Raw genomic sequence first — 12,307 nt, forward strand, 5'->3', positions numbered from 1 at the left:
AATATAAAATACATATGTTTGAATCCAATATTTTCATATTAATGTCAAAATGTAAGTGAAAACCCATTTTTTTTTAAAACTATTTCCACTCTTGTTTGGTTTTTCCACGATTTTTGATACGGGTTTAATATACCCCTGTACTCTTTGAGTACTATTGTTATCTTTAAACTGATTTTAAGGCACATTTATTGTGTACAAATTGTGTTTATCGATTATTGATTGGAGCCGGCGATACAAATACTTGCAATGTCTTTCCTTTTGACGCTCCATCAGGAGTCCGTTCTTATGGGAATCATTGCGTTCGTTTTGTGGCCTCGATTCGACTTTAAACTCACGCAGCGGGTGGGTACTATATCGAAAACTAGAACAGCCTGGCATCGCAATCAATGGCCCATTCTATTGCCCTCTTCATACAGGAGCTCAGTTTTTTCCTGGGGTTTCAGATTTCCTTTCTTTCTTTCTTTTTTTTTTTTTTTGTTGGTTGGTGGCTGGCAATGTGAAATAATTAAATTTCCAAATAACGCAGCAAAGGCACCTTTTCAAAGTCATAGAGAGTGGCGTCCCGCCAATACACACACACACACACAAACACAAACACACCTAAAGCCCCCGGATTCAATGGGAAATGAGCAAGTGTGTGCCGGTTGATGCTGCTGCAAATTCGATTTTCCATTTTCAGTTGCACATTTTCCAGCGATTTTTCCTTTTCTATATATGCACATACATATATATATATATTTTCCACGGATGTTCCTCCGATGTTTGGATGCGCGCGCGTTGCTTTATGTATGTATGTATGTGTGTGAATTTTCGTACAAAAATCATTGCATACATTCGGGCGTTGCCTTTAATATGATTGATTGTACACACAGGTGTTTTTCTGTGTGTGTGTGTGTGTTTGAAGGAGGACAGGGGGGTTGCACAGACACACACACATACAATTGATTTGGGCACTCACCTCCAACCAGCACAACCGACGGCAGATTCGTGGAGACGCCATAGTTGTACTCGTGATTCAGTCCTTTCAGATAGACCTCCTCCTGACTATTGTCGACGCGTGCAATTAATCTTGCCCCATGGACATCGATGCGCACCTGTGCAGCAGACGGGAGAGACAGAGAGATCGGTTAGAGAAGGGGAGGGCAGAGAGCGAAACCAATAAACCCAAAGCTCGCTAAAGCAGGATGGTGGCATGGCATTCCCCCCCACACACACACACACACACAAACACACAGACAAATGATAAAAATTTATGAATTTATGCGTTTCGGCCAACGAGTTGAAGCTGCAAGTTTTTGCCAGCGATAAATTGTTGCTGCTGCTGCTGCTGCTGCTGCATGCTACAAAAATGAATGCTGCAACTGCAACTGCTGCTGCTGTTGGGATCAGCTGAAATTCATTAGGAATTTGCGTGTTATTTATGAGTGCCCCCTGTCTGTGGGGATATCGTATCTGTATGCATTCGTGTGTATATCTGTGTGGTCCCGTGTATCCCTGTGCATAGTCCTGGGCATTTGTAAGGGTGTGATTAGTAGTGGGGATCTGTTTGTTTTAAATATGGAACATACATACAAGCGAACTAAAACGGGGACTGTGCCGCCGCCTGCTCCTCCTGCCTCCTGCCACTGTTATTGATGATGATGATGCTGACGATGCTTGAGGGTTTTTTGTGTGTGTGTGTGTGTGTGTGTGCGTGTGTGCGTGTGGTGTGCCCCTCATCCACCCCATGTCCGAGGTGAGTTAACAAAGTTGGGAGCGTACATAAATCAACTTGCTCGCTTTGTTATAAAAGTTTGATAAAGCGTTTTACACACACGCACGCACGCACATAGAGACTACACACAGACTACGGAGAGAGGGAGAGTGCAGCATGCAGGGGGAGAGGGGGTGGGGGATAGACGGAGGAAACACACATTCCGCATTGCAATCTTGCTAATTGCTTGCTGAACGCATGGCCATGCTAATGTTGGCCAACAGGCAGCATCAGCAGCCACACGAATCCTGGATACCCTGACACTCTCATAAAGAGCTCAACCGCTCATCTGGTCATAGGGGAGGCAGGGCACGGGCAGGGGCAGGGCAGGGCAGGGCAGGGGGCACGACGCGTGCAACAGGAACTGCATTCATACTTTTGCCAGGCAAATGATATGCTCCCTCCAGACTTGACCTGGTTTTTCGGTGGAGGCGGCAGGGACACTCACCATCACACTGTGCCATTCATCTCGATTCAGGCTCTCGCCCACAGTGACACTCGTTGAATGCTTGCCAAAGACATGGACCACCTTCAGTTGGCCCTTCTCCACAATCACATAGAGTGCATAGGGGTCCAAATTAATGCGATCCGGATTCTTAACGTTGTGATAGACGAGCAGGCCGTGCGGCAGTCGAGTACGGAATTGAAATGAAATCTCACGGCAAAGTCTGTGGAGAAATACGGACAGAGGGAGAGAGAGAGAGAGAGAGAGAGAGAGAGAGAGTAGGGAATTGTTGCATTAGCATATGTGTGTGTGTGAGGGAAAGAGGGAACAAGATGATGATGGTCTGTACGCCTGCCAGAGTTTTAAATTTATTTGTTCTTTGCTCTTGAATGCTTTTGCTTCTCCTCCTGGTGCTGCTGCTGGTGCTGCATGTCTGCTGGGAGCAACATGAGTTACAATTAAAACTACAGCACAAATTGCCAACTTGGCCAAGTGCTTGTGGTAGCCACTGGCCAGCAGCAGCAGCAGCAGCAGCAGCAGCAGCAGCACTAACAACAACGATAACAAAAGCCAGTACTATTTTGGCCCAAGTCATGTTTAATTTTATTTGCCTCCTGTCTGCATGTTTGTCCAACGTGGCATGTGGCATGTGGCCCAGCTCTCTCCATTCTATGGGCCACATTTAAATAATATTTTTTATCTTAATTTAATATGCAAATGTCCAAATGTTTTTGGCCCAAATTGAATTTTAAATTCTCTATTCTGGCCCCAAGAAAACGAAGACAGAAAGTCATTTTCTTGGCCAAGAGCAGAGGTCTCTCTGCAATTGAGCAGAAAATTAACTTTCGGTCCGGCCCGGTACGGTCCGGTCCGGTCCGGCCCGCATTTGTGCCCGCTTTTGGGCACTCTCTTTGACCCTCTCAAAACGTTTCGTGAGTGTTTTTGTTTGGCCCCATCGATAAGGCGACTGCTTGTCCCTCAAGTAGAAAATCAATTTGAGAAACTATGTCAGTTTTTGGCTAATTGCACTTGCAACAGCTTTGGGACTACGTTTTAACCCCACAGAGCGGAGATTTATTGCTTTTTTTGCAGGTAATTGTGGGAGGCACATCATTTAATGGGCCTAAAAATTCCTCTTTTGAGATGGAAAACAATGGTAATTCATCTTTAGATCTTCCTGCTTCTAAGATATCATTGGCTCTGTAATTGAAGAACTCTCTAATACTCAGATCTCAGTGAATTGGATCAGAAATTCCTACAATAGGTCTTTAAATCCTTAACAGACCTTTGCTCAAATAATAATCCTCGCAGTTCTTAGAATTTATATGTTTCAATGTTTCCTCACAGCCCTCCTAGGGTTAAGCGAAATCATATCCAAATTTGAGCCAAAAGTCCAACAAGCCGCCAAATGACGCGCGCTGATGCTGCATGCAACGTGGCAAAGAGTGAAATATGCAAAGGAGTTACGGGATGTCCCGAACAGGGGTCGTGGGTCGCAGGTCGTGGGTACCCACTCACCTTAATTGAAATGTCTGTATGATGTCGCCGTCCATTTGGATGAACGTGTTGTTCTTGGCAAAAACGAAAGTTTTGCCTTGGCCCGTCTCCGCAAACGTCAGCTCAGGGCCGCGCTGCTCGATGGGCACTGGGGTGGTGCCATCTCCCGTCCTGCCGTCCTCATCCTGTGCGGCCTGGGCCGGACTCTGGGTGTACGCCGATCCAATGAGCTGCGAGCTCTCTGTGGTGCTGGGCTCGCGAGTGGTTGACTGCAGGAATGGCGGCAATGTGTCTGCAAAAGAGATTGTCAGGCTTGTCAATAGGGAGAACACATGTGGCGGGAGGGGCAGGGAGCGCGGGAGAATACATAAATCTCGATAACAGGGATTACAATCATCAGATTTCTTATCGAGTCTATATAATACAATGTTTCTCTGTCGCCTCCTGCTGCCCTCAATCGTTAGCTCTGCCTTACGTGGCCCTCCAATGCAGTGGAACAGGCACTCCGCCTCGGTGCTGAAACGATTCTGGGGATTGCCATCGCAGCCGCCCCAAATGAAGTTGGTGCACTCGTTGGTCGTCGGCTCGTAGCGCCACTTGTAGATGTACTGCTTGCACGGGCCCGGATCCCCGGGACCCGTACACTTCTCGTACAGCTTCTCCTTGGGCGCCTGGACCATGGCCGAGTTGTTGCCACTGCCGCTGAGGCCGCCGCCACTGCTGCTGCCGCTGCCGCCGCTGCTGCCGCCCATTTGGCTGCCGCCCAGACTGGTGGCTCCTCCTCCTCCGCCCGCCTCAGCTGTGGACTGTCCGCCGGGAATGCCCACTGCCAGGCCGCCGCCGCCGCCGCTGATCAGGCTGCCGTTGCTGCCACCGATGCTGCTGCCGCTGGGCCCCACAACGAGCGGGGGCAATATCAGGCCTCCACTAGCGGCCCCATCGGACGCCGTCATATTGGGCAGGCTCAGGGCCGACGTGCAGGCGCCGAGGTAGCAGAGCACTGCTAGCACTAGGGGCTGTCCGTGTCCCATCATGAGTATGTGTTATTGTTGTTGGAAACTGCACGAGAAAGAGGGGAAAAGATAGACAGTTAGTGGGTGTAGCTAAAGCTCTTAATTCTACCCAAAGATGGCAGCCGACAACTCCAGAATTTAGTGGCTGTGCCTCCTGCCCCATTCATCTGCCTGTGTGCCAGCCATTTCCATGGCGTTCCTTGGGCTATTCATTAGATTTCCTTGTAATTGCACAATAAATTCAGTCAGGCAATTTACGTGCTTGTCGCTGAAGAGCAAAAAAAAAAAAACCCAAGGCGAGAAGTGAGAAGCGAGTGAGAGAACCGGAACAGAGCTATCACAGCCTTATGATTGGGAGCGACAAAGAAGGAGAAGAACTTTACTATTGTCATGTGGCGGCGCTCCGCACTAAAATCCCATTTACATCATCGTGCCTCATCATCATCAGTCAATGTCTCTGCTCCTTCAGCTACAGCTTCAGCTTCACTCTGGCTGCTGGCTGCTGGCTGCTGGCTGTGTCTCTCCTTCTTTGGGCTGGGGCTCTGAGAATGAAGCGACGACGCTGCATTTCTTGATGGCATTTAGCGTAAACGAGAATGAAACGAAACGAACTTTTCTGCTTACACTTCCGCCGGAAATGTGACACACACACACACACACACACACACTACAAGTATGTGTATGTGTAGAAGAAAACTTGCTCTCTCTGGTGAGACGCATGAGCTGCAAAGTTGATTTACAAGTAGCTTAGCACCCAACCATCAAGCGAAAAAAGTGTCAAAAATTTCAAAATAATGATGCGCACAGTTTACACTAAATGGCCAAAAGAAAATAGTATGGAATGGGGATGGGGATGTGATGGAGGTGGATATAGCCAAGCGGAAACTAAAAGGGAAATAGGAAATTAAGTTTTCGCCCAGAGAAAACTTTGCGAGGTTTCGGGCTTATGGCTTAGTCAGGGACTGCGGCCACCACTGCCTCGTCCAGAAGTTTTTGGCTCGCTTCCATCATCAGTGGACGAGGCAGCCATCATATGCTCCTCTCCTTTATGTTTTGTCTGCCATTTCCGTTCATAAGCAATTTTTAATTGTGGCTTTCGGTTGCCCTGGCAGCATGAAAAATGAGCGCCATAGCCCCGGAGCCAGAGTTCATGCAAATTAATAAACCTCAGAGAAACAGAGACAGAGAGAGCGAGCGGAGAGATAGTGGAGTGTGGAGTGTGGAGTGTAGCGTGTGGCGTGTGGGTGTGGTCGAGGGGGGTTCTGGGGTCCAGGTCAAGTCGCATGCTGGCACAAAATTATTGATGCATATGCCAGGGGCCTGGGCAGGACGTGCGTGCTATCCTGTCGTTGAGTGGTTGGGTGGGGGGGGGTTGGGCGGGGGTCGAAGGGTGCTGCATGGATGGATGGATGGCCCCCAAAATTGCATTGGATTTTTGGCCGAGAAGTTGCCTAGATGTTTCCGCCTTCTCCCTCTTCTGTGTGTGTGTGTGTGTGCCACAGAGTGTCGTCTTCTCTTTCTCTTTACGGGGTCAGTCGAGCGGCAAAGTTGACCCAACTTTTCTGTGGCATGGCGCAGCAAATCCTCCTCGCCATACACCGAAGACTTTGGCCCAAAGTGCATTAATGGAACAACACGTGTGCGTGTGGGTATTCGTGTGCGAGTGTGTGTGTGTTTGTGGAAAAGTTTGGCCTGAAACGCGGAAACAGATAAACCATCCGTTACCTGCGTGGGACGCTAAGTCGGCGGACAGGCAGGCGGCAGACAGGCAGCACTCAGGTAACGACACCCCAAAGGATTGGCCAGCAAGGAAAAATCACAGCCAGTGGGCCAGGCCAGGCCAGCAAAAAAGATAAACAAGTCCATGCATGCATAACACATGGGATTTCCTAAACCCAAGAAAGCCCAGGCCAGGCCACGCCGGGCCAGGCCAGGACATGGTCCTTTAAAAACTCAAGCCACTCCGGGCATGGCAGACATTCAACAGTCAGCCAGCAGCATGGAATCATCCAGCGGTACCGCCTACGCTCTGTTCTTGCACCGCCAGGAGTTGCAACGCCGCCAGATGCTATACACCAAGGTTTCGAGGACCAAAATCCAGCTGACAAAGGAACTGATTGCCAAGCAGAAGCAACGGCTGGGCGCCTGCACCAACGAGGATCTGGAGATCCTCAACAGAGAGACGCAGTTCAAGCGAACGCTCCAGCAGAAGCTCAAGCATCGCAACAAGCAGCTGAAAGCCATTGCCAGGCAACAGGAGAGACGAGAAAGCTGACTACAAGGAGGGCAAACCCCCCTCTTTTTTCCACTATAGTTTTACCGTTACCCCCTCCTGGGGAGCACAAGTTTAATTAGTTTTAGCTTAACGTAAATGATGTGTGCTTTTCCATAGTTTAACTTAGCTTAGAGCTCAAAGAAATAAAATTTCCTATGCAAATCAAGTCATGTTGTCTTTCGGGATGCCCTCTAAAAGGGCAAGGGTAACGGGTATATGGGTTCTTAGAGCACCCCCCAAAAAGCCCCTATAAACATTCAGTAATTCATGGATTTTTGATTAATTTTCCGTTCATTCGTGATGCATTAATTCATTCATACACGAATGCATCCATTCAAATTAATCGTACACAGATTCACACTCACATTCATTCATTCATTCATACTCGTATATGTCCATAGCAATTCCCACATGCATTTCCGCCCATTCCCATTCAACCATTCAAGCACTTCAATTTCCCCCGAAAAAGTTTATTCCAATTCCCCTTTCAAGGGTATTCATTGATCGATGCACTCGCTCTCTCTCACTCGGTCTCCTTTCTAGTTCCTTCTCCTTTTACCGTTTTCACAGCAAACGCAAAACGTTTTAAATTGAGCTCGCGTACGTTGCGCTACAACAGCAACAACAACGAGTACGAGTACGAGTACGAGTACGAGCACGAGCACGAGAAGGGGGAACAACAACGAGAGAAACAACAACCAACTAAGTAATAACAGCAGCCTGAAGGAATACTCCCTACCGTCTCTCTTCCTCTCTCCCTCTCCCTCTCCCTATCGCACCACCCTCTAAATTACACGTTTTGTGCTCAGGCGTCGACGCCTCTCGCGCTATAGTGGAAAAAAAAAGGGAAAGAGACGGAGAACAAGTGAAAGAAAGCGCAGAAAAAAAGAATGCCAAGGCAAGGCACTGGCACTGGCACAAGGCGGCGTGGAGGAGTGCAAGGGTAGGGGGATGGCAAATGAAAGCAAAGTGAAGTCAAATTAAATTAAATGACAGATGTCTGACATTTTGATAGTCGTGCGTGTGTCTTTCTACAGATATGGCTCTCTGTGTGTGTGTGTGTGTAGTTATTTGCATGTGTTTATATCACACACACACACGGGGCAGAGTTTTTGTAATGTCAAGTGTCGCAAGGCAAAATGCACATGCAGAAGGACAGCCATTAAGACACACCCCACAAACAGACACGAGGCTGCATTTGTTCTCGAAGATTTCTCGTTGCACTCTATCGAGAAAGTGTCACCCAGAATGTATAGTAATACTTGGGATTAAATGGTTTAAAATGTATTATCAGGAAGGCAGCTCCGGTTTTCACTTTTCAGTTAAAACTTTCCGTTTTCGTAGCTAAAAGCTCCCGAAAAACACACACGTTTCTCGTTTTCAAAAGTAAATGGGAAAGTTTTGGCGAAAGTTATAGCCGAGGCCTGCCCCGTATGTTATTCTTCTACGAGAATTAAACTAAAAAGTTTTAAAACGGATATAATTAAGGTTTAAGAAAACTATGAACGGATTTTTTCGAGCTTTGGGCGATAGATGACATCGTAATTACTACTGTAGTGATGGAATGATTGACGGTTAACTACAATATTTCAATATTCAAATCAAAATAAACCAAATAAACTAAAGCTATCGTAAATCTCGTATGTCTCCATAACATACGTTTTTCTGCCTGCTGGTGGGGCGATTGCCTGAGAGGAGTAACTGTTCTGGCAAATATACATACATACATATGCCCGTGTGTGTGTGGGTGTGTGTGCGTGCAGTGCAGTGTCGTGTTTGTGCATGTCTCCCAAGTGTTGGTCGCGTAAGGGTAATGAATTAAAATAACTTGATTGCATGAAATTGAACGAATTGTTGCCGAAGGAGGCGGCGGCAGAGGCGGCACTGAAGGAACAACCATTGCTGTGAAATGGGGAAATGGTGCAGGGGTAACGGGATGTGGGATGTGGGGGCGGGGGGCGGGAAGGAAGGAAAGTCGTGCTGCCATGACATGAGCGCGACAGCTCGAAGCGAGTGCAATGCGCGGAAATTGCAGTCGCCCCTATGGGTTCCTCTCACACTCACACTCACACTCTTTCTCTCTTTGTGTTTGTGTTTGTGTGTGTAAAAATATTTACTGAAATTTGTATATTAAGTGACGACGACGACAATGGCAGAGGGCTCCGCACAACAACAATGGCATTCGCCTTTGTCATTTGTTGTTTTAGTGTTTGATGCTGTTGGCAATGCCGTTGCGTTGCCGTCACGGTCGCCTACACGTACAAGTGCGAACTTATACCAACATAGACGCCTCGTGTACATGTGTGATATAATAGAAATCAGGATGCATGAATGAGCGCTCAGCAACGCTGCTAACTGCGTGGGCGGCCAGGGGGCCTGGGGTGCTGAATCAACGGAGACTGAGAGGAAGAGAGCGAGAGCGAGAGCGAGAGAGAGAGAGAGAGTAGAAGTTTGCGAAGGCTGCAGACATTTTATTGTTGTCTTCTGCTTCACTAGACACCAAAGCAGCTCTACAGTCGGGATTAGCTAAAACAGAAATACTGCACGAGCTTTAACGAAGGATCAACTTTTTGATATCCCAGCAGAAGTTTTAGAGGCAAACAGAACGCGGCTTTTAGTACCCTGTAAAGTTTATAGTTCTCCTCAAAATAGAATCATCAAAAGGGGGAATATGCGTAAATTTTGCCAATTCGCATAAATCTTTGAGAACTAATTTCGAAAATTATTGAATATTTAAATGAAATTGCACACATGGATATAGTTTAAGTGCAGCAATTACTTAAATTAGAATCGAAACGATGGGATGTAAGAGTCGTAATAACGGTCACGCGCCATGCGGCAGCACTCCTCGGTCTTTAAAGCAAGAGGTTTGTGCCTGCCATGCGTTTGGGGGCCTCAAAATTGTAAGGTCCTCCAGCTTCCACTGTAGCCAACATTCACTGTACACTGTAGACAAAAGCTAAAGACCAGAATTGTGCTGGCATTTTCGCACTAGCAAATTCAATTAGTTTTGCAAGCACTTTAAAAATGATTTAATGCCTGTCCCGTCCGTCCCGTCCGTCGCTAACCGAAACACGATGCCATTAAATGAAACTATAAATGTTTGCATTTAGCCAGAGTTTATGTAACACTACCAAAAACGCACTCGAATCCGTAACATAATTCCCCAACAACATTGCAGTTGTTCTTGGGCTTAGAATATTAAACGAAATTTACACGCCTCGTTGGCTTTGAGATGACGGTGTCGGGGCCGGGGCCGGGGACGGAGACGGACATCTGGCCTGCTACATATGCATTGTAATTGTCTGTTATTTGGCTATTGTATAAATAATTATTATTTAATTTGCTTGCACTTGGTGTGGCAGCAATCAAATTGTTTGTTAGTTGTTTCTTTGTCTGACAGAGCGGAGCAGCGGAGCGGAGTGCATTGGCCCTCAAACGTCACCGCCAAAGAATTATGCAAATTTCCGAATACGATACCGAGGCGCTTTTTAATGACCCATTGAGCGTGCCAGGCATTTTAATTGGTAAGTCGAGACTCGTGTTACACATAAGCCTTTGATACGTATACATATATATATATATACACACATGTATGGAACACCTTACCCCGGCGGCATGTCATAAACTGGACATGGCCAAATCTTTTGATCGCCTTCGATATCGTTTCAATATTTATGGATTTCCGTGAAATGTGCAATTGGTTTTCCTTCACTTCCGGCTGTTAAAGTTTGGTTAATTTTATAATATGTTGTATTTTCCAGGTCTTTTTTTGGGATTTTCGTATTTTATTTTTTTTTTTTTAATTTTAAGTTTATTTTATTTATTTATTACCAATCCTTCAAGAAAATTTCTCACTTTAAAGGGTTGGGCTTCCGAATTTTCTTTATTGGAAAAAAAAATCCACTTTCACTGAACCCGTTTAACATTTAAATTTTTTCAGGACCACAGAAAAAAAATATCAACCTTTAATTTCATTGATCGGAAAAAAGGTAGATTACCCACGAAACATAGCCACAAATTGGCTTCATTTACACATTTTCCCTGCACTTCTTATGGCATTATTGGGCCGGCCGGGGGTTTTTATTGCATATATTTAATAATATTTATTTAAATGAATTTCCGCAACTGCGTTTATCACATTTATTAGCTAAAATGAGCATGTTAATTATATTATTCTCGTATTCCGCTTAAAAATCTCCCACATTTTGCACCTTTTTTTTGTATCTTTGTATTTTGTAGCACTCTCCAATAACCGCATTAATTGAATTAAATACGCTTTCAGTTGTGCAGCATTTTTATGAACTATCCAAAAATGGCTTAATTACTTGCAATTTATACGAAAATTAAGTGGCTAACGAGAATGGCGGAGCAATTTCAATAGATTTCGATCCTGCGGTTTGGAGGGATTCGCGGATTTGGCAGGGGATTTTGGAGGAGAAAAAAAAACTCGACCCCCCCCCCCCCAGGGGGCGTGCATGCAAGCTGCAGCACTAAACCGATTTAAAGCGATGAGAGAGTCAGATAGAGAGGGAAAGAGATACCAACTTATTGATTTCATTTGCTTCCTGTTCCATGCATGTTTGTTCATGTTTGTGGCACTAACACGCTGAAATCATTATGGGCAAAAAAAAAAAGACGAGAAAAACTCTCGAGCAAACACACGTCGAACATTGGGACGTGCATAACTTGGTAGGAGGGAGAGGGAGAGAGAGCTGTGTGTGGGAGGAGACACACTCGAGCGTAAAACCGTTGCCGTTGCCCAAAATGAGGTCAAAGTGCGCTCGGCTCGCGTTGGTGTTTTGCGTGACTGAGCGCGTATGTGTGAGAGAGCTTCAAGGATATGTCGCTGCATTGGTATTGTGCTTTATTTTTTCACTATTTTATTTTGTGCTGACGCATACGAAAAACAGCTCCACAGTCGTACGATAGCTCTCCATCCATGCACAGAAAAAAGAAACCTCAAAATTATCTAGAGATTCTACAAGGTTTTCGGATCGGATCGTGAATCTATCAGTATTTGGACAACCCAAAAAAATATATATGCATACATCAGAGAACCTCTGGAGGAACGATAAATTTCTTTCAGTGTATGAACGTTTGGATGAGTGTGCGGGTACGAGTATTTGTTTGTTTATATCCTGCGGCCTGATGAATCAACTTTTGCCTTTACTCAAGTCACGAAACACAAACCGAAACAGAATCGCACCGAAATGTACGACGAACGGTACCCAAATCAAGGAGCAACCAAGGTCCGGGACCGACATCGGGGGAACGGGGCGAGGCCGGGGAGCAGGACCGAAATCAAGGAGCAGCAGGAGCCG

General features: G+C 46.2%; 2 protein-coding genes across 2 annotated transcripts in view; one reads left to right on the top strand and one right to left on the bottom strand.

The window, feature by feature from the left end:
• The window catches only part of LOC6599666 (contactin-associated protein-like 2), a 50,225-nt gene that overhangs the window by 32,400 nt on the left and 5,518 nt on the right, over positions 1–12,307 (bottom strand). Inside the window, exons 2-5 of the mRNA XM_026991626.1 lie at positions 4,171–4,754; positions 3,717–3,987; positions 2,202–2,421; positions 959–1,094 (exon numbers count right to left, since the gene is read on the bottom strand). Of these exons, the coding sequence (XP_026847427.1) occupies positions 959–1,094; positions 2,202–2,421; positions 3,717–3,987; positions 4,171–4,729 (1,186 nt within the window). The 5' untranslated portion in view covers positions 4,730–4,754. The remainder of the gene's footprint in view (positions 1–958; positions 1,095–2,201; positions 2,422–3,716; positions 3,988–4,170; positions 4,755–12,307) is intronic.
• Positions 6,708–6,983, top strand: LOC6599665. Its single transcript, XM_002024761.1, has one exon. It carries the CDS (start codon positions 6,708–6,710, stop codon positions 6,981–6,983), a length of 276 nt encoding a protein of 91 aa, XP_002024797.1.

The sequence above is a fragment of the Drosophila persimilis genome, unplaced genomic scaffold, assembly GCF_003286085.1.
Source record: "Drosophila persimilis strain 14011-0111.01,24,50 unplaced genomic scaffold, DperRS2 tig00000676-arrow-arrow-pilon, whole genome shotgun sequence".
Lineage (NCBI taxonomy): Eukaryota > Metazoa > Arthropoda > Insecta > Diptera > Drosophilidae > Drosophila > Drosophila persimilis.